The following is a 25,972-nucleotide window of genomic DNA, read 5'->3' as shown; positions in this document are numbered from 1 at the left end:
CACGGGTTGTCTGGTTGGATGCTTAAGGAGATTGCGAAGATGGTGCTTTTCTTCTGTCTTCGACGAGTACCAGAGGTTTGCTGCCGCCAAGGCAAGGGTATCCGACCAGAGGTTTATAGAATTGTTTGATATTTCAAGCTAGAAGCACATGCCCATATTATTTTCATGCACCAAAAGATAAGAAATATAGCATAGCAACGGATATGGCGTTCGCTTCGTCAAAAGCCTAATCAAATATAAAATTTAATGAATTTCATCAAAATACAGTTCCGTTAGATTAGCTAAAGGAATAAATTAAAAGCTTTGAAGGGATGAGTTTCTTTAAATTTAAAAAGTTATTATACATCAAATAAATCTATTTTTTATTCACGTTTAATCTCAAACGATTTTTTTTTTCATTTCCCCCTCTCACTTTATTTCCTCCCCGCGTGTTTTCTCTCTTCCCTTTCTCTCTTCCTCTCGTTTTCGCATTGCAGAATCGGGCTTCATGAATGGTGCTCTGGCTTGGGTCGCGCGACCTTCTTCTCTGTAGGTTCGTCTCCTTTCTTTTCTCCTGCAACCCTAAATCAATAAATGTAACTTCAAGCTCATTAGGGGCTTTTGCAGATCACGAACGACTGGAACTTCAAGCTACGGAACGCCCGCAGTTTGCCATCATCTCTCTCTGTCTTTCATTCTCTCTGCGTTTTGTTCCCTCACATTTGGTTTTCTTTTTCTTTGTATCGAGCCTCAAGCGTCTCCAAGCTCACCCACCTCGAGTAAGTCCCAAATCTTAACGAAAGCTTTTGTTTTTTTTTTTTTTTTTTTTTTTTTTGAAGTCTAAGCAAAGCCCTTTTAGTCTACTTCTTTTCAGAACAATTTGTTCTCTATTGTTATGGGAAATTTATTTCTGTTTATCCGTTGTGAGAGCATTGCTGGTGGGCATGGCTGGTAGTATTATTCTATATGGTATTTGTTAGGGATTTTTGTCGTGTAAACCTTACACTTCGTCTGCTAGCAGTAGCACAGTTTTTAATTTCCTCTTCAATAGTTCTTCATTTTATTTCACTGGATTCATTTTCTTGTATGTCTCTTCATATCCTTTTTTTGGGGTTGGCATTAGCAAAATGATGGGGTTTCCAATTGCCTCATCGCGACCTCAATTTATCCTAGAAACCAGAAACCAGAAACCAGAATCCTGATAAAATACCCAGGAAACGATAAAACCAATAAAATAGCTCCTTAGCATATGTTAAAAAATATACAAGTTTGTGCAAATAGATAATAAGATCCTATGCATCTGTTTACTGGGATTTACGTGGTTCAACATTAATATTTTAGGTTCATAAGATGCATATGTGGACACATGGTTCTCTCTGCAATATCCTGTACTTGTGCATCACCCAGTCAGTTTTACACCCATGAGGAGCTTGGCCTTCATAAAATTCGAGAGTAGTTCTCAAACCAGTAATGACAGAGTTTGAGAAAATTTCACAAGCATTCCCTTTGGTCTTCCAGGTCATTTAAAGGAATGCTTGATATGGGGCCATACTAAATTGAAGATGATTATTGCAGCTAAACTAGAACCATGGTGTAAATTTATCCTTGAGTGTTTAAGCTGTGGTAGCTTATATAACCTAGCTATTGTCGGTTTCATTACGATGCTGTGTTGTTTACATTTTATTAGTGCTCTAGTTCTGCTTTTCATTTTGTCAAGCAAGAATAGATGCTCATGCATGATCTGATCTTGCTTGATTTAATCTGACAAGTAGGAATATAGAGTTGTGTAGTGAGGTTTTTTTAGCTAGTAGCAGTGGAGCTATGGCCACTTGGGTTGATCACTTCGTAATGGGTAGTAAGACTGTTCAACTGGGCCGGGTTTTTTCCAGGTCCGGTCCGGAACCCGGAAAACCGGGATCCGGTTCCGGGTTCCGACCCGGATTAAATCCGGGCCGGAACCCGGGTTGGAAAATCCGGACCTATCCGGCCCGGATACGGGTTACAAACCCGGGTATCGGGTTTTAAACTCGGTACCCAGGTCCTTTTACGATTCCAAAACGAACCCCCCCCCCCCCCCGAGTCTGTCTTTCTCTCTCTCTCTCTCGTTACGCAGCGTAAAGAAACCCTAAATCCGTCCGTGCCTCCTCGCCGTGACCCCATTGCCGCCGCCGCATCTCCGCCGCCGCCGCATCTCCGTCGCCGTCGGCCTTTCCTTAAGTCCCTGCCTCCATCGTGACCCCGTGAGTTTGTCTCTCTCACTCTTCATTGGATTTCTGGGGTTGGCTTTCCAAGGGAGAAAAGTATCATTTCTGCTTATATATGATCTGGTAGCTGCAAGATAAAAATTGTTGTTCACAATCGTTAGTCTAGGACTCGGCTTGATCTGAGTTTGGGTTGATTTATAAACTGTTAAATCCTAACATTGTCTCACATGTGGGTTTTCAAATCCTATAATTAATAAATTCCATGGGCTTGTAAATTATGAATGCTACCTAAAATAATCCAATGCCTTCCAATTATCAGAGTTTCTGGGTGGTATAACTAGCACATTGCAAGAAGTTTTCTCTAGGCTCCCTCTTGAAAATTAGTTGAAGAGAAAAGTAATTTAAAGCATTTTCAGCTTGAAGAGAATGTGTATATATATATTTATATATATAGCCTCAAGTAACTTTTTAATTAATTAGTAACTTTTTAATTATATAATTAGTAAGATTACTTATACATTAGGAATTATATAAAATCTTGGAAGTGGTATTTGAATAAAAATCTTTGTTGTTTTTATAAAGTCCATCCATCTGAGATACCTCTTGTGTGTCTTGTAGAATAATGTCTATCGGTCTGGAATTAGATAATCTACCTGAACCTGGCCGTGTTCACCTTGTAATGGGATAGCTGGTGTGGTGCTTTTCTGGGTTATAGATGTTGTACAGAGATCATGCTTTTCTGGGTTATAGAGAGCTGTCTGATTGGGGAATAATGAATTAGGTACTGGAGGATGACCATTTTCTCCTCTTTTTGCTTATATGGTGTCATATATCCTTGTTGGCTATGTTCCCTTGTGCCATTGTGCAGGAAATATATGCTATATTTATTTGGGTTGTTTTTCTAATACAAGTTGCACAGCTTATGCCAGCTTCTATCAACCAAATGAATTCTTGTCAGTTCATTAGGCGTATATAAACATACTACATACTATATATATTAGGCTGATGAAAAAAAAAAATTCATTGCTTCTATTTTGTTCTTAGTTTTGCTGCCTTTTGCCAACCTTACTTACTCTAAATTGGTTGGGATTGAACTCTAACTCCTTTCATAAGTTGATTGGTTGCCAAGAAAATATATCATAGATGATATTTTATTTTTGATTATAACTTAACCTCTAAACATCCCCTTCCCCTTATCTGAGAAAATTATTACCCGTGGAATAAATTATGCATAAGCCCTGAAGTTTCTCGTTCAGAATCTTTATGATGTGGCACTTGAAATATCCTACGTGCAATGAATGTATATTCTCGTTAACAAATATTTATCTCATTCATTATGGGCAAAAATCAAGTGTTTTCCTGGTGATGTGGATTAATCCTAACAAAAATTGTTTTCTGTTTTTTTTTTTTTTTTTTTTTTTGCAGATCACAGTTCTTGGAACTTCAGGACTCTTTGGATCATATGTTGAGCATAGAGCTTAGACCCATAGTTTTTGGAAAGTTCAATGTTAATTGCTAGAATTGTGTTTAGGATAATATTTTTCACAATGGAAACAGGCTGGTGTTGTATTCTCTCCTTAAAAGCCATTAATGGTCGAGGTTAAAAAAAAAAAAAAAAAAAATCCGGGTTTTGAAAAACCTGGATTTACTCTGGTTCCAATCTGGGTCTGACCCGGATCAATCCGGCTCGAGTTTGAAACCCGGATCCAGATCCGGGTATACCCGAGTTTCTGGATTGGAATCCGGATGAACAATCCTAATGGATAGCGATAATCGCAGTGGTAGTTGACACTTTGACGATGGCATAGTCATTTTCCTCCTGTATTTTCCCTTGTGTTGTACAGGAGGGAAGCACGAGGTCTACAAAGTGGAGTAATGGGTTTGCCTAGGACAGGAATTTGAAGATTTTGTGAGGTCAACAGCAGTATTCCATAGGCTATGTTTCTAATACCATAGGCTAAAATCTATATGAATATTCTTCAATTTCGTACAAATAAAGACATTCTTATAATAATAACGTAAGAATCAACTTAAATTATTAATTAATATATAATTAGTGTAATTGTAAAATATGAAAAAAAATATATATTATTATTAAAAAAATAATATTATATTATTATTTTAATAAATTTAATGATTAATATAATGTATAGTTATAACTAAGGAAGTTTTAAATTTATAAAAAATATGTATTTTTTATCAAAATTTAAAGATGACTTTAATGAAACCAATGCTCTTATTCACAAAAGAATAAAGCTTGAAGAGTGCCCACTGATTGTGTTGATAGCACGATCCAAAGTTGAAGCAGTGGATTACATAAAATAATCAATTTCAGTTTGTTGTTTTTATCTTAATCCTTTCCGACTATAACTTAGCTGGAATTGGTCCATCAAAAGTTAATGTATTTTCAAAATTTAAACAAATATAGATAAAATCATTTACATTACCTTCATCAAAATACAAAGATTTAAACTTTGAGCTACACTAATTTTAAGTACATTTTCAAATTTACTATTCATCATCAAAACTAATATTTTATTATAAAAACTAAACCAATTTCTTTCCTATAATAGTTTGTTCTTTAAATAATAACCTAATTAAATTTAATATTATTAGCTAAAAAATCCAATGCTCCAATCTAATTCCAGGCCAGCAAAAAATTAATCAGTTCGTATAATCTTTGATGATTAATATGGAAAAAAAATATATATATATATATTATTATTAAAAAAATATTATATTATTATTTTGATAAATATAGTTCTTCCGGGGTTACAGATAGAGAAGTACAAATTTTGAAGATGGTTTCGATCAAGTCAATGCTCTTATTAATATCCTTATTTCATGGAAAATCATATCCATTTTTCTCTGTATGAACGCTTTTGGATGAAATGAACATGATATGGGTCTCCACTAATTAATTTCCAAGACCCCAGCCAAGTTGAAAAAAGTATCTCCCTTTTTTTCTTTCTATTGTTTTCAAGCACAAATATCAGACGCAAAGAAAATCCTGTTTTTGTTGAAAACACTCGTTGCAGAATGTATAATCTACCAACAGATTAACGCAGAACTACTCAGAGGTAGAAAAAAAGAGAGAAAGATTAAAACAGAAAGAAAAAAGACCGCATCTGAGATGCATACATCCGCCACGATATATGATCTCCGATGGCGCAGGGTGAAGAGAAAAGATTGCTTTCTTCTGAACATTTGAACTCTCTCTTTCAGTCATTCTTAAAAGCTTTCAGATTCTGATTTCTTTAAAAGATAAGGATAAAACAAAACAATGAAAGTAACAAATGTGGACGAGCAACAATCGAATCGCCAATAAATAAAGATGACGACCGAAACGATATCTCGGCCATTTATTTTTTGCTATACCTCAATATTCTTCTGAACGCAGGAGACACAGAGATGTCTCCCCTTTCTGTTGAACCGAACAGAGGCTTTGATTTGAAAAGAAAAACAAAGGAAAATCCCAAATATGAGCGATTATCAGACAAGGTTAAGAGATCCCTCAACCCCTTACATTTCAATCGGCTGTAGAGAAGAACGGAAGCGCACAACTCTTTGCTAATGAGGCCTTATATATATGGAGAGGCCGACCCTTTCCTCCGCTTCCAGATCTCAATTCGAAACCCTAGCCACCATTCATTCAGTACCCAAAATACTATAATGCCCTTTACTGCAACGCGTCAATTTATAGGCGCCGTGATTCCCTTGGACGATCCGGTGCCCCTGCAGAATGGGAAAAAATCGAATATAAGGATGACTATGAGGAGACCATGTGCTCTGCAAATCTAACGGTTGAGGATGACTATCAAGATGTAGGCTCCACTCTCCAGCTCCGAGTCTCCGACCATCAAAATCCAATAGGATTCTGATCCTACCATCTAGGGTTTCATCCCGATTACTTTTCAAAACCTCCGTCTTCCATTCCCATCTTTGTCTCGCACATTGAGCTCCTAAACATTTCTTCAAATACTCGGTGAGTCCATCTTCTCCCAACCCATCTTCTGGGACTCTTTTGGGACTCCACGCACTAATAAAATCTTCACAGAAAGCTTCAAATTTTGTGCTTCACCTTTGTATTTGTAAGTGCCCTTTCTCTCTTTATTCATTAACATAAATTCTTTTTGCAACTATTGCAAGCTTGCTGCTTTATATCTCGTTGATAGCAATACTCGCGAGAGAGAGAGAGAGAGAGAGATTTATAATTTTATATGGGTAAGTCGGGGGGTAGGAAGAAGAAGGGTGGTGCAAACCAAGTAACAGGTGATAATTCTACTCCAAAAGCTAATGGTGTTGTTGATTTGGACTCTTCGGTATTTTTAACAAGAGCCCATGAGCTCAAAGAAGAAGGGAACAAGAGGTTTCAAAATAAGGACTATGCTGGCGCTCTTGAGCAGTATGATAATGCTCTCAGAGTTACTCCAAAAACCCACCCAGACCGAGCTGTGTTTCATAGCAATAGAGCGGCTTGTTTGATGCAAATGAAGCCCATAGACTATGAAACTGTGATTGCTGAGTGTACTATGGCTCTTCAGGTCCAGCCCCGGTTTTTCCGGGCTCTCCTTCGGAGGGCTCGGGCGTTCGAGGCAATAGGGAAGTATGAAATGGCGATGCAGGATGTTCAGGTGTTGTTGGGGGCTGACCCCAATCATGGGGATGCGTTGGAAATTTCCCGGCGGTTGAGGACGGCATTGGGTCCTCGCCCGGAGGCCCAGCAGGACCTCCAGAGCCGCCCATCCCCTGCTGCCCTTGGTGCTTCTGCAGTTCGTGGTGCACCAATTGCTGGATTAGGACCTTGTTTACCTGCCCGCCAGTACCAAAGAAGGCAAATACTGCAGCAGGGGGATTAGTATTATCACCTAATAATAAGCCAGAGAAGCCCCAAGCGGTTCTACCCTCTGAAAATGGTCCTGAGTCTAAAGCACAATTGCCAAAACTTGTTTTGAAGCCTTCGAGTGGTACTTCAAAACCTGCTAATCCAAGCAAGAATAATCAGAAGGAACAGCCATCTACCACATTAGTCTCATTGCATGGGCAGGCTCCAGAGGCTGCAATCCAATGGAGGCCATTGAAGCTTGTTTATGATCATGACATAAGGCTTGCCCAGATGCCAATAAAATGCAGTTTCAAAGTGTTAAGAGACATCGTGAGCAAAAGGTTTTCATCATCAAAGTCAGTTTTGATCAAATACAAGGACAATGATGGTGATTTGGTGACCATAACCTGTTCAGGGGAACTCAGATTGGCAGAGTCTTATGTGGATAGCCTCATACTAAAGGATCTGGAAACAGATAAGACAGACACTATTGGGGTACTGAGACTGCATATTGTGGAGGTGAGCCCTGAGCAAGAGCCTCCTATATTGGAAGAAGAGGAGAAGGATATGGAGAGTGAGGGAAACAAGGGAGATGAAATTGGCTCCAATTCGTCACTTGGTGAATCTGTTTTGGAGCCTGCTGATGTGGGAATTGATAAGACAGAGAAAGAATCTCAGAAGGAGAAACCAGGAGCAGAAGATCCTGCATGCAAGGAAGTGGAGATGGATGATTGGCTGTTTGAATTTGCTCAGCTTTTTCGCACTCATGTTGGTATTGACCCAGATGCTCATATAGACTTACATGAGCTTGGGATGGAGCTTTGTTCCGAGGCACTTGAGGAGACAGTGACAAGTGAAGAAGCCCAAGGTCTCTTTGACAAGGCGGGTGCTAAGTTTCAAGAGGTGGCTGCTTTGGCATTCTTCAACTGGGGAAATGTTCATATGTGTGCAGCAAGGAAACGCATTCCCTTGGATGAATCTGCTGGAAAGGAGGTGGTGGCTGCACAGCTTCAAGCCGCTTATGACTGGGTTAGGGAAAGATATTCTCTGGCCAGAGAGAAGTATGAGGAGGCACTCGTGATCAAACCAGACTTTTATGAGGGTTTGCTTGCTCTGGGGCAGCAGCAATTTGAAATGGCCAAGCTTCATTGGTCATTTGCACTTGCTAAGAATATAGATCTCTCAAGCTGGGACTCTATTGAAACTCTAAAACTTTATGAGAGCGCGGAGGAAAAGATGAAGGCTGCGACTGAGATGTGGGAGAAGCTGGAGGAGCAGAGGGCAAATGAGTTAAAAGATCCAAGTGCGATTAAGAAGGAAGAGTTATTGAAAAGAAGAAAGAAACAAACTGGTAATAATGAAGGTGAGCCCTCTAGCCTTGGCAGTCAGAGCGAAATTTCAGCAGATGAAGCAGCAGAACAAGCAGCTGTGATGAGATCACAGATACATCTCTTCTGGGGTAACATGCTTTTTGAGCGATCCCAAGTTGAATGCAAATTGGGACTGGTTGGTTGGGAGAAAAACCTGGATGCTGCTGTTGAGCGCTTTAAGCTTGCTGGAGCGTCTGAGACTGACATTTCGATGGTTCTGAAGAACCACTGCTCTAATGGAGATGCAGTGGAAGGAGATGTTAAAAGGGTTCCAAAGTCAGATACTGATGTGGCTGGTGAAGCTAAGAATGATGTAGCCGATGAAGTATCGACCAAGTGATATGTAGTGGTTTTTGTTTTTTGATAATTGTGGAGTGATGTTATCTATCTGCATCAGAGCCTACCTTCTAATTTTCTCGATTCAATCATGAGCATAAACTGGAGAAAGGAAATGTTTTTTCTCATAAAAATGGTGGAATTCTGGAAAATATACAGGCATAACTGATTGAACTTAATTCTCATTTTCAGCCTAATCATTGACATCCCCAGTAGCAGTTGGCAATGTAGCACATTTCAAGAGAATGTCATTTAAGTAGTTGATATAATAAGCCATTTGAAGTGTGATACATTATTACGTGTGATTGGGAATGATAAGACATAGGCTAGCCTTGTTCTTAAAATTGCCAATGTTAATGATATTTTCACTATTACCTTGCAATCTACGTGTATTCCTTTTTTTTATGGTGACTAATTCTGGAGACGTTGTAAACGCAACTTGTCAATCTGCATGTATTCCTTTTTACAGTTATCTACACCTATTTGATCAGTCATGTCATATTCATTTGGAATACTTTTTTCTGCCCACCAGTTATGGCTTGGGGCCAGTTCTTTGAAACATGATGAGGAATTCATGTTCAGCATGCCATGTTTTAGTTGGTTGAGATGATTATTTCTTTTTAGGAAATAGAATAGATAGAGCCTCAATAACATGATTCCACTTTGCTCTAGGAATTTGTTTCCCTGCCTCAGAACACGTCTGTCTCCGAATTGTTGGAGATGGAAGAAAGAAGTAGCATACTTTAAAGCTGTTTTTAGTGCTCACTAGTTTCAAGTATTTTCCAATCATATGGTTCTGGCACAGTGTTTTGGAGTCTCTGGTTTTCCTCTGTTCAACAAGTCTTACTTTCCAATTCCTAACTTCAATTTTTTTTCCCCTGCTCGTGCATGTTGTATTCCCAACTAATCCAATACTTGGAAAGGACTGTAAATTTAGAGCTGTATTCGAGTTGAGGGCTCAGCTCGGCAAAGTAATAAAGCTGGCTTGAGAGCTGAGCTCAAAATTGTAACCAATTTTTATGCCTCCAATGATGCAGTAACATTGCTTTAGATGCCGCATCTTTCCGGAGTTTGGCCTTGCATGTGCTTTAGTCAAATTATTCTTCATCCTGGTTTTATCATCTTTAGTCAAACTCGCTGACGTAATACATTTTTAGTGGCTTTATGTGTTATATTTGAACGAAAAGCTACTTTAAACGTGACACATCAGTCAAAGCAATTAGAATGATAAAATTTAAGATAAAAACAGCATTCCTCCAAGATCTTAACAAGAAAAACACATTTAAGGGGATATCAAAGATAAAAAGAGGTTTAAAAACTGTCTCAACTTTTTCATCTGTTTTTCTAGAGCAGAGATTCTTTGAACTCAATATTTCCATCTTCTTGCAAGAAAAATAGAATCAGTTAACGTAGTTGCATCTTATGCCATCCAGGCACAGCTTTAAGCTTGGCAGCAGTTTTACCCTTTAATAGATGGTCTTACTAGTAACTTCTGGTCTGTAATATTTAATTTACACGTTTCTTTCGAAACAGATCGAGTCTGATTTGGATTCCAAAAAATATGTTCTGAATTTTGAGAGTTCCTTATCTAAATGGATACGTTTTTATCACTTTCTAAACAGTACAGCTTCGACAGCAACAGGACATACAAACATACATACATCACACGACAGGAACTATTGGGAGAACCATAAAGCTTGACCATGAGCCAGACAGAGCACACCTAAAAACATAATCATGAGGACTCAACAAAGAAACGACAAGACTCATTGCTAAGACTATGCTTATCCACAGAAACTGAGAAACAACATATAACCATTTTTGCTTTCTGTCATGGGAGAGCTCAGACAGTGGCAATAGAAGCCAAATTAACAGTGGATTCCACTGCCTTCATGGCTTCGAACCTTGGTTCCTTGGCCAAGAACTTCACTCCTGCATACAGTTTCATGTAGTCTTCGAACACAAACTTTGGATACACTTGGCTTTTCTCTGCTTCTTTCTCCACCAATGTCGGCGCTGGATAGATAACAGCATTGCTGCCCGGGTTGTAGAATGATGCTATTGACATTCTGTTACCATCCGGTTGTGCAATCACACGGTGCAATACACTCTTATATTTGCCATTGGTAATAACCTGCACAAAGGGAATTATTAAATATGGCAACTGAATTGTCTTTGTTAGATTCCAACATCACTTGGAGTTATTAAAAGGGAACAGAACACGCAGGCTATTGTAGATGAAGATGAAAATGGTCCTTGAATCTTGAAAGTTAGTATGTATATATCGTTGTATATATACCTCAAGCTGGTCGCCAATGTTGATCACAATGGAGTGGCGCATTGGGGGCACATCCACCCATTTACCATCCTTGAGAAGCTGCAGCCCACTGACCTTGTCATCTTGGAAGAGAAGGATGATGCCACCGGCATCTGTGTGCGCCCGGAGGCCCTTGATTAGCTCTGGTTTGGGACAAGGAGGGTAATTGCTGACCTTTGTGCCAAAAGTTGGGCCTTTTGATCCATAGAAGGCATTCTTCAGGTATCCTTTCTCCAGCCCAAGATTCTCACACAGCAAGTCCAAGAGTTGCTCGGCTAATTTCTCTAAATCCACTACAAATTCCTTCATTGCCTTCCTGAACTTGGTCACAGAAAAAAGCAGTTGAAATTATTACTAAGTAGCACAAAAGTGGTAGCTACTTTGAGAAAAAATAAGCTGTGGTTTTAACCTGTAATCTTCATCAAGATCTGGGATTTCTGATATGTTCGAGACAGGAAGGTGGCGCAAGAAGAAGGTGCTTTCCCAGTCCATATCATTGATTTCGGAATGAGCAGCGTCCAGACCCCGACTTTCCACCATTTCCTTGAACCTTTTCTCCATACACTTTCTGTAATGATCTTTTGTCAGCTTCTCTACAGTGTCCATCAAATCATGGGAAATCCCATGATTCACCAACTTTAAGGAAAAAACAAACACAGAAGTTAGCAAAGATTGTGCATATAATTGCTTCAAACAACACTAGCAAATTGTAGTTTTTCATTGTTTCAACAATTCTTGTACCTCAAAGAAGCCCCAATTCTCACAGGCATCTTTTATCAAATCCATGGTCGCTCCTCTCTCTCCACCATTAAGCTTCTCCATGTCAATAACTGGGAAAGTCTCCATTCTCTCTTTTCTTCTTCCTGATCTTATCTTCGCACCCTTTTGGTCTTGTATTGAAGTAGGGTGGTGAGGTTGGCAATTTATAGGCGCTAGAGGTGTGGCAGAGAAGTAAAAATAGATTTAAGTGGTGAGGACCTACAAGTAGTACTCCCCCTTCAAAAACCTCCCACGTAGAAGAAAACAAAAGTTCTAATTTATCGGCATTAAATTATAAAGCTTTGAAGACTAAAAATCGTATAAAAAGAAGAAAAAAACGACGTTCTCGACTTGAATTCCAACTTTATACACAATACCATATATATTGGATATCCAAAACATTTAATCATTTTTTTTCTTTTAATTTGAGTTTCAAACTTTTCATCATTTCATTAATTGTCACTTCCGCACATATGATTATGTGCCTAAAATTATAAGTATAGATAGTATTTTTTATTTTTTTTTCTTACCACCTTCATATGATATTTAGATGTGAAAAAATTACCTTATAATAAACTGGATCAAGAAATTCATCTGCCAAATTATTTAAGACTGTTCATTCGGGTTTCGACCAGAGAACCTGGATATATCCAGACTGGGTTAGTTCAGATCAGACCCGGGCCGAAACCGGAATGATTCCGGATTGTACAACCCAATACTCTGTTTTTTATTTTATTTTTTTTATTTTTTTCAATTTGAATATTTTGATATTTCTTTAAAATATGTATTAATAATGCAATTTGGACGTTAATTTATTACAGAATGTGGAAAATCTTGTAGGATTCTACAGGAAGTAGGAGACATTAATGCAAGCAGAACTTGTAAAAGGGACACGTATCCATAAGCTATTGAATTTTAGAGACCCTGTTTTCTTTGCTTTTTTAATTTTATGCCCAATTACAAGGATTCTGCATTATTAATACAGATTTTAAAGAAACATCAAAACATTTCAACTAAAAAAAAAAAAAAATTCGGGTTCCGGGTTTACAATCCGATACCTGGACCGAGTGTACCTGGATTTTACAACCCAAGTTCTGGCCTGGATTTGTTCTAAACTGGAACCCGGAACCGGATTCCGAATCGGAACAGGAAAAAACTCGGCCCTGATGAATAGTCCTAGAATTACTGTTTTGATAACTATATATTTTTATCTATTTCTAAACATAATTCGGGATAGCTTTTCTGGGTAATTTGGGAGGTTATCTTACTTCTCTTAAATTTAAGTGTAAATAATAATTTTAAAACTTTTTTAAAAAACATCAACGAGATGGGAATTTTGTATATTATTTTTTAAAAAGGATACAACCAAACCCACTAAAAAACTGAAGATGAAAGAGTATGAAAATAAATTAATAAAAGTTATTCTGAACTTTAAAAAAAAAAACCGATAATTTAATTATATATGACTTAAAATGAATTCTAAGCATATCGTTACATTTCTATGTCAAAAAACTATATATTCGGACATTATAAAGTAAAAATTTTCTTTCACATCTATAAAGAGTCTTCATCATGAGCTTTATATTGAGAATCGTTGTTATATGATTTTTGTTTTTATTTGTTTTCAAACCAATTTCTTGAGAATACAGGACAAGAAATATATGATTCTATATTAGATTGAACAAAAAAAGTCAAAAAAATAAAAAATAAAAAAGCAGAAACAGAGGCTGAGCACATGGCAAAGCACATTTAATTGTTTCGTTAATTATATGACATTTTTAATCAAACAGTGCTCAAATAATTGAAAGAAAGAAAAAAACACCCCAAAAATATGTACTTCAACTCGTGCAATAAATCTGCAATAAATTATTGGTATCTTTGCGTTTAACTCTTGGGGCTGGGAAAGGCTCCTTTGCTTGCAGAATTGAACTACGTTTTCAGATCGACGGGACAAGACGAGGCAAGCTGCAATAATTGGTCCTTTCAATCAAACACTTGGGTTTGTTCAAGCATTTGTCGTTTGAACAAAAAGCAGAGTGGGAAAAAGGAAAGAATAAAGAAAGAGAGAAGCACCCTTTAGGGCTCCCTCAGAAGCCCATCTATCTATATATATAAAAAGTATTTTGCATCCAAATTTAGGTAAAAGATCATGAAACAGGACTCGTGGAGCATGTATGTGAGCACTGTCCTGTTGGACCCCCACCCTTTTTTGTACATTGATCAGGGTTTGTCGTCATGATCTTTGCTTGTGGCGCGCGTTTGGTGGAGGGTGGGACCCCACTTGGGTGGTTCTTCAACTCCTTCCTTTCTTGAGACTTGACTGATCATGACGCCACAGTTGGCTGCGACCTTTTCCAGTGAGCCAGCCATTTTTCCTTTTCACTTGTTTGGAGCTTGCTCAACTAAGATGCATGATATCTGTGTCGTCGATGATCGGTACTTGAAATGAAAAAAGAAGGAATATATACAATAAGCATATATTTCGTTGTGTGCAACTGCCTCCAAACTGTCTCTGGATCTATATATCCTCGTGCCGATCTGTTATTCCCTCCAACATAAGTTGTATAATATTTTAGATAGATATCATGAAACTGATCATGAGAAAAAAGAACAAAAAAACTGTTGTGAGGTATTCTCTTCTGATCCCTGCCGTCGTAAGTTCAAGATATTGCTTAAAAAAGATGAAGATTAAAGTCATGCATGGACCAGTTTTGTTTCATTTCGTAGCACCCAACTAGGGTGGATTCCATGCATGGAATAATGCTAAAGTGACTGCCATTTGCACATGAACTAGGCCAGGCTGCATATAAATTAGGGGCTTAATTTTGATTTCCTGACCAATGGTTTTATGCTTAATTTGCTTTTGCTTGTTACTCTTAACAATGGGCATTAAGTTTCAATTGAGAGATCGATCGAAAGCTATGGGCTCACAAAAAAAAAAAAAAAAAAGTGAGAGAAAGCTAGCTATAGGGTTTTGAGTCGACGGGAATATATATATTCCGTCGTATAATTCCAAATAAAAATTAAGAGAAATCTTCAGTCGCATGCATGCAATTGTGTAGTCTTTAATTGGCACGATGCTAGTGCTATTTGATAAGTACTACCTACTGCTGCTCGCTTTGATTTTCCTAGAATTTAAAACAATTAATACCCTCAAAACTTACTAGAAAAGGCCTATGATCAGCAATGTTGTGATCTCCATGATCCTATTTTTGTTCTCTCCCATTACAATAGTTGCTATTGTGCATTTTAAGTAGTTTTATAATTCAACAAATTAAAATGATGAAAAATATATAAAAGAACGACGACGTATCAAATTGTATGACTGAAGATTATAAAATCTGTAATAAAAAATAACATTTCTCAAACCTACTTCTAGCTAGATCATATAATAATTTCTTTAGATAAAGAAGATTATTCTCTACATGATTTTCTAGAATAATCTATATTGTTTTAAATTCAGCGGTACTAGGGATATATATATATATATATATATATGTAATTTCTAAATCAATAATAGATGATAAGTAGTAAACTAGCTAGCTAGGATCCATCAACAAAATTTTATTGATCAATCAATTAGTTTGATTACTATTAATTCTAGCTTACGTCGTGAAGAGATATTAATTAATGTTAATTTCATCAGGTAGCTAGCTTGCTGATCATGAATGGTTGCCTGCCTTGAGCTTGCGAATTAAGTTTTATAACGCTGTTATTTGGTTGTAAGCTGATCATAAACTTTCTTGGCTGGAATTTACGTGAATTTAATCACGCATTAATTTGGGCGGTTGCATGTGGCTACAAATACATGGCCGTGACGGTACCCATGCACGTTCGATGCAATCCTAGTCGTGGACTGATCAGGTGCATGGTGTTAAGAAATAAATTGAAGAATAATTTCCGTATATTTTTCATTGATCTCATACACACACATATACATATATATATATATATATATACACATGAGTAGATGATTTATACATGGAAAGAAAGATAATTTAGCTGTACGTACAAAAATTATGTAACTGCCAAATGACTGATTTGGTGGGATTGCTGAAATTGTGAGATCTTGGTGCTGTAATACATGGCTCGCCCAGTATGGCCAAATCCTTCATGTTTGATTACTTTCCTTGCCTTTCTGTTAGAAAATATATTTACAATCATAGATTATGTAACTTTCGTATCTTAAAAAAAATAAATAAAACATGAGATCTACATAAAAAAAATTATTTTTTTAATAGTGAATATCACTCTTTTCAAAGTGATTATGCGATATTTACGTATTTACGATTATACGTAGAATTACTTGTATGTGTTGTCAAGATTCTTTGAAACCTCTTTCAAAAACGGAAAACAAAGATTAAAAACCTCTAAAAAAAAACGTCTGCTTTAGCTTGGGAATTTAACCCAAATTAATTACATTCATCTGACATTTGCAGTACTGCAAGTCTTTCGATCCCCCAAGCTTGTTTTACAGCTCGAGCCTCGATCGAGTCCCTTTCTTTTTTTGTGCACGCAATTAACACAATGCTAGCTGCATGTGGAATAGGGACACAACGTCGTGTCTAGATATTATATATATATATATATATATATATATATATATATATATATGTATATGTTGGTTTTGGATCAAGTTCCAGGTTCTAAGAATTTATCTTTTCTTGCCTTTTGCGGGTGTTGATCTCTAGCTCTTTCATTATCGCCAGTATCCTAATAATGCAAGGTTTCTGATGCTTCTCAGCTCATGCATGCATGCAATTAATGATAAAGCAGCTTTCATATTCTCCTCATTTTTTTTAGTGGTGCGGTCTTTATATAAATCGCGCGTTCACCGTTGAAAACTTTATATTTCTTTCAAGTAGCAGTTACACAAAGATGCAGCACTAGCAAAGTTGCATGCACTAGCTAGGATGTAGGACATTCCATTATTATCACAATATATATATGGAGAAGTCCTACTGAACTGGTGTTTGATTACCAGAAAAGAGACTTTCCTGTTTGATTCATACTTCACATGCAATGTTGCGTGTATCACAAGTGGTCCATTAATATATGGATCCCACTTCAGTCATCTCTTTCGGCTCTATTTCTATATGTCCATTGTTGTGAACGATAAGAGAAAAAAGGAAAATGGAATCAGAAATCACAATCACATCAGCAAACGTGGTTCAGCAATATGCATGCTTATATCCGCAATGCTGCAAAGATTTTACTATTTCTAATTGAGATACAGAGACGGCTCTACAAGAGAAAAAAACAAAAGACCAATAAACCCTAATCCAGAAAAAGAGTATATATATATATTATATATGCCCATGCACACAGCAGGTCGGACCTTGAGTAAAAACGGTTCAAAAAGTTTCCCCGGTGCTTCGTCGATCCCCAATTAATTCTTTTCGGGCAGTCGGGTCATCACCGGGTCACTTACAAGCAAAATCAAACTCTACAAAAGACCAACATCCATTATTTGGACCATTATTATGTTATATATAGAAATTCATGATGCATTGTTAACAATTCATCATGAAACCTTTCATATATAGGTAAGAGCTGTCTCATGAGTAGATGCAGCAAAGAACCCTAAATAGCTAGTTACGTGCTACAAAATCATAAGATTAAGAGAGTGCTACAGACGTAAATAGATTATACAAAAATAAATTTACAAACTGATATGACTTTATATAATTTATTATATCTATTTTACAATTAAAATAACTTTACAATCCGACGTACCATATCAAATTACATTAGTTGTGTCTTTACTTTTATATAATCTCTTTGTAACTAAAGTATTTCTCTAAAATTAATAAGAGAAACTAGATAAAAAAAAAAAAAAAAAAAAACATGGAATAGAAAGATATATAGTTCTAGCTGCTTGATTAAACCAAAAGGCGAAGTACTCATCATGAGTCATGCATGGAGTCTTTTAAGTACGTACTACGTACAGAAAACTCCAATTAATGTTACTTAAAACATGGGATGTGATTTTTGGCACCAACCCTAATTAGATTTTCCTTTTGAATGGATTGAGTTAATCGAGAATGTTTCACGATGATCTAATTAATTAGAACGATAGTTCCTTTCGAGAGGGAGAAAAAGCGTATACTATTATTAGAATAGAAAATTTTATATTATAATACACTATGCGGCACCCTACTCTTATCCTACTATGTAAGATATAACTATATATCACTATTGAATGAATATATTTTATTAGATAATTATTTATCATCTAATAATAATAAATATGATATATAATCTTATATAATAGGATGAAAATGTGATAGGAGTACAAGGTATAACATTAATATTCTATTAGAATTTAGCACCAATTTAGAAAGTATAGCTAGCTAGCATTAAACGAACGCTAGCTTTAGTAGTTCAGAAAGATTATATAGATAAAGAACAGGTCAAAGATGATTGAACGTGAAAGTACGAGCCAGATTGAGATTGGATCATATAATGTGGGGGATCCATGCACCCAACATGCATGTGCATGTACGTTATGGGAGACTGATCAATATGAAGCTGAAGTGTGTAAATATATATATATATATATATATATATATGAACGTACGTCATAAAGTTACTCACTAATGGAAAGTCACGTCGATGCATGTACATTCTCCTTATACAAAACAGTACAATTTCTGTACAAGTTAAGTTGGCAGCATAATATGTAATCTACAAGACTACAAGCAAAACTATGAAGAACTCTAAGCTAGCATTCCAGCCAGCTAAAACTTAAAGCCACAGCTAGCCATATATTTGTAGCTGCAAAGAACGGATCATCATGCCACATATTCTAGATCGGACTTTGCTCTTGTTAAAAGAACATTGAAAAAGAAAAGAAAAGAAAATTGCAATCTTGTAGAATTGTAATGGACCCAGTCTTTGATCATAAGGATGAGGTAAATTATTGTAAGCTACTCGATAAAGCCAATCGAGATAGAATCGGTCAAATTTGAACTCAATTCGATTCATTTATTATATTATAAGCTATTTGTGAACATGACCAAATTATGATCAGTTATTAAACGATATATATAATTCGTATAAGCACTACTGCTCGACTTGATATTTATTACTTTTCATAACATTATAATCTGATCTATATTTCTAATGAGAATAATTAGAATATTTAAAGAGATTATAGAGAAAATCATATTCCTAATAGTATACATATTACTTGAATCATTATGGATCAAATTATTGATATATGTATATATAAAATCATATTCCTAATACGTACTATACATAGGTCAATGCTTGTTTGTCAAGATTTGTATAATTTTCAGTATAAATAACTTATTTTATATAAATGAAGCAGCTCGTCATGAATTAATTAATGAGAAGTACTCGTTCGAATAATAAATGAGTTGTTCCTATACATAAACCCAACATGATAAAAAGTTCGACTCATTCAAATAAAAATTAAACGAATTACGAGGCTTAATCTCCCAGTACTACTCACTCGAATTTGGCTCGTTTACACCGATGATGGCAACTTTTGAAGTTGTTTATATCAGTTTTACAGTACCCATTCATACATATATCTTGCTTTGATCAGTCTTAAACGTCGGTATTTAATTTCAGTGCAAGCACTACAAGAAAAAAGGACATTTCTGGCAATTTTTATATTGCTGCAAAAAGAATGCCGTAGTAGAGTAGCTTTTTCCCCCCGATTTCTTTCCCCCTCCACTTCTCTCTGTTCTTCCCCATTTTGTCTCCATTTTTGCCTTTCCACTTGTGCTCAGTTGCTTCTCCACCCACGTCCGCCGAATGATTTCATCTCCATTTTCGTGCGACCACCCAAAGGTTTTTCCTTTACCACATTTTCCTCCCGCGGAAGCTACGGTCGAGACAGAATCTCCGAAGCCATACTGTGCCGTGCGATTCGTCTCTTTGAATATGTGGGATTTGGGACAGTTGCTTCCAACTGAGGTTGGTCAAGATTCAGTTGAGGGATAGCGTGGGTCCTTCTGTCACCACAGGTATGGCTACAACTCAAAAGTATATTTTTAATGAATCGATTTTGTGCGCGTGTTTCTTTACAAAATTAAAAGCTTTTTGTTTGTAGACTAATTTCTAGCTGTGCAGTTGTGAAATCTACCCCTTTTTTTGCACAAATTTTGCATGTATATTTGCATTTTGTGGTCCACATTCAATGTTCGTGGCTCGAACATTTTTTGACCCTGTAAAAAATATATTTTTTGCCAATACATCTTATAGTAATTAGTTTTTACTAAATTATAGATAATCTTAGGTTTCTAGTCCTAATTGTTTTTGGAGTGTATCTGTTCTGATAACACAGTATGGAAATTAATGTTCTGTGTTTCGGTAACTTGAATTCCATCTGTATTTGGGACTATTCCCTGGTGCAATCACCAAGAGATTCAAACCCTAGAATTTCCAAAGTTCTGAAGACATCCAAGAAACAATTTTAATTTTGGGATAAGTTGGCATACATATATATTGTGTGTGTGTGTGTGTCTTTTTGTGGGGCTAACACAAAAAGACTTCTCTGAGGAAAACACTAAAGACTTGAGGAAATTTTTCAGAAGTATGTCTTCCCCAAGTATGACTCCAAAAATTTTAGTGGATTGATGATCATGTTTCCAGTTCTCCTGAACTGATAAAAAAAGGATCATGATAGATTGAAAAATTCAATTCATTTTTAAGTGCTCACTGAATTGGATTTTAGCTAGTCAGGGCCTGCCTTTACATTAATCATCTTGGGCAAATGCAACCTTCATGTATATAGAAAAAGCCCCCTTTAGCCCACAACAGACTGCATGTACCTCTTAAGTGTTGGAAAAACTCTTTTTTCTTGTAGTGTGAGTGCATGTAGTCTTAATGCAAGCCATGATCAAGAAAAGAATGACTCTTATATTAAGATGTGATTTAAAAAATGATATTATATATATATAGATATTGAGATATATCTAATTATTTCTAAATTAATCAAACCTAACTAAGTTAATTTTCAAACGAAACACTAATTACGGCAACTTTATGATCGCTGCAACTGAGTTCCCAAACACAACAAGTCAGTTGCAGCGATATGAAAATCGCTGGTAAATATTCAGTGGCGGCGATTTAACAATCGCCGCATAATAAGTTTCCAATGAAACGCTATTCCCAGCGATTTAATGAGCGTTGGAAAAGAGTACCCCAAACCAACAATTCAATTGTAGTGATGTTAAAGTCGCTGGTAAAACATCAATACCAGCGAGTTCAAAATCGCCGCCAATCAAGTTTGAAAATGAAACTCAATAATGGCGATTTTATAATCGTCGTGATTGAGTTATTGCCAGCGATTTTATGAGCATTGCAAAAGAGTTCTCCAAACCAACAACTCAATTGCAGCGATGTTAAAATCGCTAGTAAAACATCAATAGCGACGAGTTCAAAATCGCCGCCAATCAATTTTGAAAACGAAACGCTAATTCACGGCGATTTTAGAATCGCCGTTATTGAGTTATTCTCATCGATGTTATGATCGTCGGCATTGAGTATTACTCAATGCCGGCGAACTTTTATCGCTGGAATGAATCGCTGGAAATAATCTTGCCATAGCAAGAGTGTCTTGGAGGAGCCTTGCACGTCTATAATATTCTATTATAGAATCTGAACCCTTTTTAAGAGTAATGAACTGCAGCTGAACTTACATGATACGAGCTTGTGATTTTGCCGCAAATAGTTCATTGAGGATATCCCATATTTCACGAGAAGAAGATGTCCCGAGAACATGTGCAATTTAAGGTTCAAAAAGAGATGAAATAAGGATACTCATGATAGCTTGATCCTGTTGTTGCCAAGCTAGAAACGCAGTTTGGAATTTTCATCACAGATGGGGGGGAACGATGGTTCCATCAACATATCCATATAAGTTCTGTCCTCTAAGGTGAGGCATGATTTGTGCCTTCCACAGAAGATAATTTTCATTGTTTAGTTTGACAATGATCAAGTTTGTAGAGAAGTTGGAGGAAGGAGCAATATTGGAAGGTTGGTTTGAAGGGAGTTGTGCGACAGAATTTACTTCAGGTATTCCAGCCATGGAAACAAGCGTAAATAGCTTGAGAGCTGAAAACCCAAGAAGATGGACGTGAGTCCTAGAAAGCTCTGATTACCATAATAGAAACAAAGTATATGCAGAGATAATGAAATGAAATTATTTTGTTTTCTTCATTGATATTGTATTCGGTACAAGATGATATTTATAACTAAAAATATAATATTCTTTTGTAACAGATTCCATCGCTACAAATAGAGGCATTACACATGTATAACAGAAATTTATTTTTGAACATTCTGGATTGGCACGTTCTCTGATGAGGTGTCCTTTGAGAGCTTATCATGTGTGGTTGTATTGATGATACTGACACCTTCCACGTAGCGATAAAACATCCATTTCAAACTCACTCTCAATCATATGCCCCCCAAATTCTTGTGTGATGAAAACTATTCTCTCATCTGTTTCATTTTCCATATAGTAATAATAAGAAGAGATAAAAATTAAAAATTAAATAAAATATTGTTAGAATATAATTTTTTAATATAATTTTATTTTATGATTTAAAAAGATTAAATTATTTATTATATTTTGTATATGAATGTAAAAAAATTATAATAATTATATAAGATGAGATGAGATGATTTAAACTGTGTAACCAAACCAGAAGAATCAAACATGTTAAGTTGTAGGGACACTTTTTCGTAGCCCATAAAAAGGCTCCAAACGAAATCTTAAGAAGCCCAATGAAATTGTAGAGATGCAATAATGATCAAGGTCTCCTAGGCTGAAGATATATTAAGGGAAATGATATTTGTAGTATTAAAGTGAGAAGTCTCATAGAATCTCTTTGAAAAAAATGAATAAATCTGAGACTCAAATGAAAAAGTCTTTTTTTTTTAATTGTGAACTCTATTATTTTAAAAAGAAATACACGAAATTAATTTGTACATAGACATTAGCAACATATTGATCCCAAACTAGGAAATCCCAGATAAATCCAGGCTGAACTTCATCATAGGTTAGACTCACTTCCAGCTCAAATATCGGCCCAGTTCTTTAGTAACGAGCCAATTAAGAGTAGCGGATATGTTAAGCCCCAAAAAAGTACCTTTCGGACTAATTCTATCAGAGGGGACTCTATCCATTTGGGGTCGTGATCCTGAAATCCTCTCCCCAAAATGTAGAAAATTTAGGTATGAGAGGGACAAGTGATCTCGGACGCATACCCAAGCACGTGGCACCGGGCCCTCTCTCACAAATCCATATCCCAGTTTTCTACAATTCGAGCAATGAATTTCAAGACATCTCTATGCTTGAAACCCTCAATAGTCAATCCCCTGACTTGGAGTCATTTATCCTATTAGCTTTCGAAAGCTACCGATAAACAAATTTTTGGAAAATACCTATTTATACGTGGATTATGTTCTCTATATACTGACTTGATAATATTTTTTTTTCTTTTAAATTTTAATGTATAATATGGCAAATAATTCTTGCTCAAAGCGGTGCATTAAGATATTATTCAACAAACTTTAGTTTGTTTTCTATGCTTATTTTAGAGTTATTATATTCTCAAGTCGGTTTTAAAACATATCATCTACATCACTTAATTATTAGATTTGATTTGTAAGATTCAAATTTTTAAATTTATTTTTCAAATAAAATTAGAGTACAGCTATATTCAGAAATGAATTATATAAAAACAATTTCATAAACTAACATGATTTCATTTGATATATCAAATTTACTTTACAATAAAAGTAACTTTATAATCTAACGAACCACATAAAGTCACGTCAGTTTGTATAATTACTTTTGTGTAATCTCATAATGGCTAGAATATTTTTCATAAATATTTTATTACATATACATTATATATCGACTTGATAATATAATTTTTGTATAGATATACTCTCAGTATTATTCTTTATATATAATAATTTAATAGAATGATAATGATTCCTGACCACAAAAATGAGATTTTTTTCCCCATAATATTGTACACAACGAGAAAATTAAAGAAATAGAGCAGTAAAGTAACAATAAATTCATTGATATTCATATAACACGTAAATATATTTGAATTCCTCTGGGAAAATAAAACCTCTCGTAAATTTCGAGGTTTCACAGCTGATGATCTTAGAAGATGTCGAGGATCTCGAGGATCGAACGGTTGCAGAGCGGACAAGATCCTCGGTTCAGCCACAACTCCCTCGTACACACCCTGCAAAAAGTGTGCCCACATGGGATGAACGCTGCGCCTTTCTTCCTCACCATGCACACGCAGCACACTGAATCACTCCCCACCGCCCCTCCTCCTTTCTCTCTCTCTTTCTCCCCCGCCTCCCCATCTCCACCGTCCGTTGTTTCCTCGAGCAGTCTCATCAACGACACCCTCGACGGGGTTGCCGGTGCGGGAAGTACAGTTTCGGCACTTATGACGTTATTAACGGTGGGTCCCGCTACTGTCGCAGTCCCTCCCTCCGGTTCGTGCGACGCCCGGAAGTGTCGCTCTGCCGCCAACGCTGCCGCTAAGTTCATACCCGAACCAGAAATAACCGGGGCCACGCAACCCGGATCCGAATTATTCTCCGGCGGATCCCGGATCACATAGACTACATCCTCCTCCTCTTGTCGTTGACCTTCTTCATCCTCGTCGTCTCTCATTGTCGTTGCCCCGAAACCCCAGGTGGATCCACAGCAACCTATCCCCCTCAATCCCAGCCGTTCCTTCAGACTCCTCCGCCTCCTCGCTCCATCCACACCGTCCATTTGCTCCCTTAGAAAACACAGAATTGTCCTCGTTTCTCTCTCTCTCAGCAGCGATTCCTGCAACATCACACCGAGTTGACTCATTTTCACGCAAACCCAGAAGGGAAAAAAACAAATGCAAACACACACACAGAGCGGAGCGAAAGGTTTGTTAGAATGGTTAAGAAGACCTACGGGTTTGGATCAGAGTGAGAAAAGGTGGGCATGTCCATGGAAATCCCGTGAGTTTCTTCAAGAACCGGCAAACCTCCACCTCTCTATTTAAAAAAGATAAGCGAAAGTAACGAAACCAAATAGGGGAATTCGAAAAGTAGAGAGGTTAATAAATACTGGGTATGGACTGTAGGTCATAGCCAGCTCCGTCTTTGAAAAGGATAGGAATTTTAAAGTTACGAGAAAGCGAGGAGGACAGAGCAGAAGGAGAAGAAGAGAACAAAAAGGAGATGAATTATAGGGTACTTTACAGAGTAACGGAAGGAATTTTTTTCCTTAATTTTTTGTTTACTTTCTTTTGTTTGTGGCAGAATTTGATGTTTTTAATATTAATGAAGTATTATCAGCAACTTCGAGTTTTTAATTGTTCCTTGGACATGGTGTTTGCCAAATGCCAATGCCGGCACCCAAACGAAAACGAACTCAAAAGCCATTGAAGCCGGCGGAAGCCCCGAGATATTGCCACGTGGCACTTGTGATCAGTTCAAGTGGGGAATCAAAATACTGCATTGACTGGCGATCTTCCGTTTTTCCTTTCTTTATCTTCTTTTATTGTCGCTCGGTATTTTACGGTCATGAGCTTGATCTGGACATAGTTTAATATTGATTTGACATATCACTTTACTGTAATAATTAAATAATTAGTTTCTTTTTCTATTCATTTAAATTTTAAGATAAATCAATTTTCAAATAATATCAAACCAGAAATTTTGAGTTGAAATATTAGCTTTATATTTTAATTCAATTAATTAAGATGGAACTTGGACGTCTAAACATATCATTTTTAAATTATTAAATTCATTTCAACTTAAAATTATTTTACATATAAGATCTAATCTTTTTTAATTTATTATAAATATATATATAAACTTATTTTAATATTTAAATACATTTAAACTTATCTTAAGTGGATTCCACAAATCTTACTTTACCATCTCAATTCATTACTATTTATAAAAAATTTAATTCAACTCAACATCCAAACAGAACATATTGTACATTAACACAAATAATTAAATCCATCTATTCTCGTTGGTTTAGACAAGCTAATTTTACAAAAAGCATATTATTTACCTGGCTTTTGCTTATTCCTATATTTATACATGAATTCTTCAAAGTCAACAAGTGGTTGTACAGTTTTAGGCGGACATGCATCTAGTTTGAATGTTTGATAAT

The 25,972-nt window shown here is 36.3% G+C and overlaps 3 protein-coding genes and 1 non-coding gene across 4 annotated transcripts; 1 reads left to right on the top strand and 3 right to left on the bottom strand.

Annotated features, from left to right (window-relative positions):
- Positions 1 to 5,336: 5,336 nt before the first annotated feature.
- Positions 5,337 to 9,096, top strand: LOC121268234 (protein CLMP1-like). Its single transcript, XM_041172406.1, is given in 2 exon segments — positions 5,337 to 7,001; positions 7,004 to 9,096. Coding segments are annotated over 2 exon segments (2,313 nt in total). The 5' UTR covers positions 5,337 to 6,403; the 3' UTR covers positions 8,719 to 9,096.
- Positions 5,480 to 5,613, bottom strand: LOC121268691. Its single transcript, XR_005941207.1, has one exon. It is a non-coding gene; the product is annotated as a small nucleolar RNA snoR111 (small nucleolar RNA).
- A 1,202-nt stretch (positions 9,097 to 10,298) lies between the features above and the next one.
- LOC121268268 (1-aminocyclopropane-1-carboxylate oxidase-like) lies at positions 10,299 to 11,938 on the bottom strand. Its single transcript, XM_041172455.1, has 4 exons — positions 11,773 to 11,938; positions 11,441 to 11,667; positions 11,014 to 11,347; positions 10,299 to 10,848 (listed from the first exon to the last, which is right to left on the bottom strand). Exons 1-4 carry the CDS (start codon positions 11,875 to 11,877, stop codon positions 10,558 to 10,560), a joined length of 957 nt encoding a protein of 318 aa, XP_041028389.1. The 5' UTR covers positions 11,878 to 11,938; the 3' UTR covers positions 10,299 to 10,557.
- Positions 11,939 to 23,841: 11,903 nt separating this feature from the next.
- LOC121268280 lies at positions 23,842 to 25,184 on the bottom strand. The gene is made up of 2 exons (XM_041172472.1): positions 24,758 to 25,184; positions 23,842 to 24,640 (listed from the first exon to the last, which is right to left on the bottom strand). The coding sequence occupies exon 2, from the start codon at positions 24,581 to 24,583 to the stop codon at positions 23,951 to 23,953; it is 633 nt and encodes a 210-aa protein (XP_041028406.1). The 5' UTR covers positions 24,584 to 24,640; positions 24,758 to 25,184; the 3' UTR covers positions 23,842 to 23,950.
- Positions 25,185 to 25,972: the final 788 nt, after the last annotated feature.

This window comes from Juglans microcarpa x Juglans regia, chromosome 5S (genome assembly GCF_004785595.1).
Source record: "Juglans microcarpa x Juglans regia isolate MS1-56 chromosome 5S, Jm3101_v1.0, whole genome shotgun sequence".
NCBI classification, from domain to species: domain Eukaryota; kingdom Viridiplantae; phylum Streptophyta; class Magnoliopsida; order Fagales; family Juglandaceae; genus Juglans; species Juglans microcarpa x Juglans regia.
This window is presented reverse-complemented; position numbering and strand designations above follow the sequence as displayed.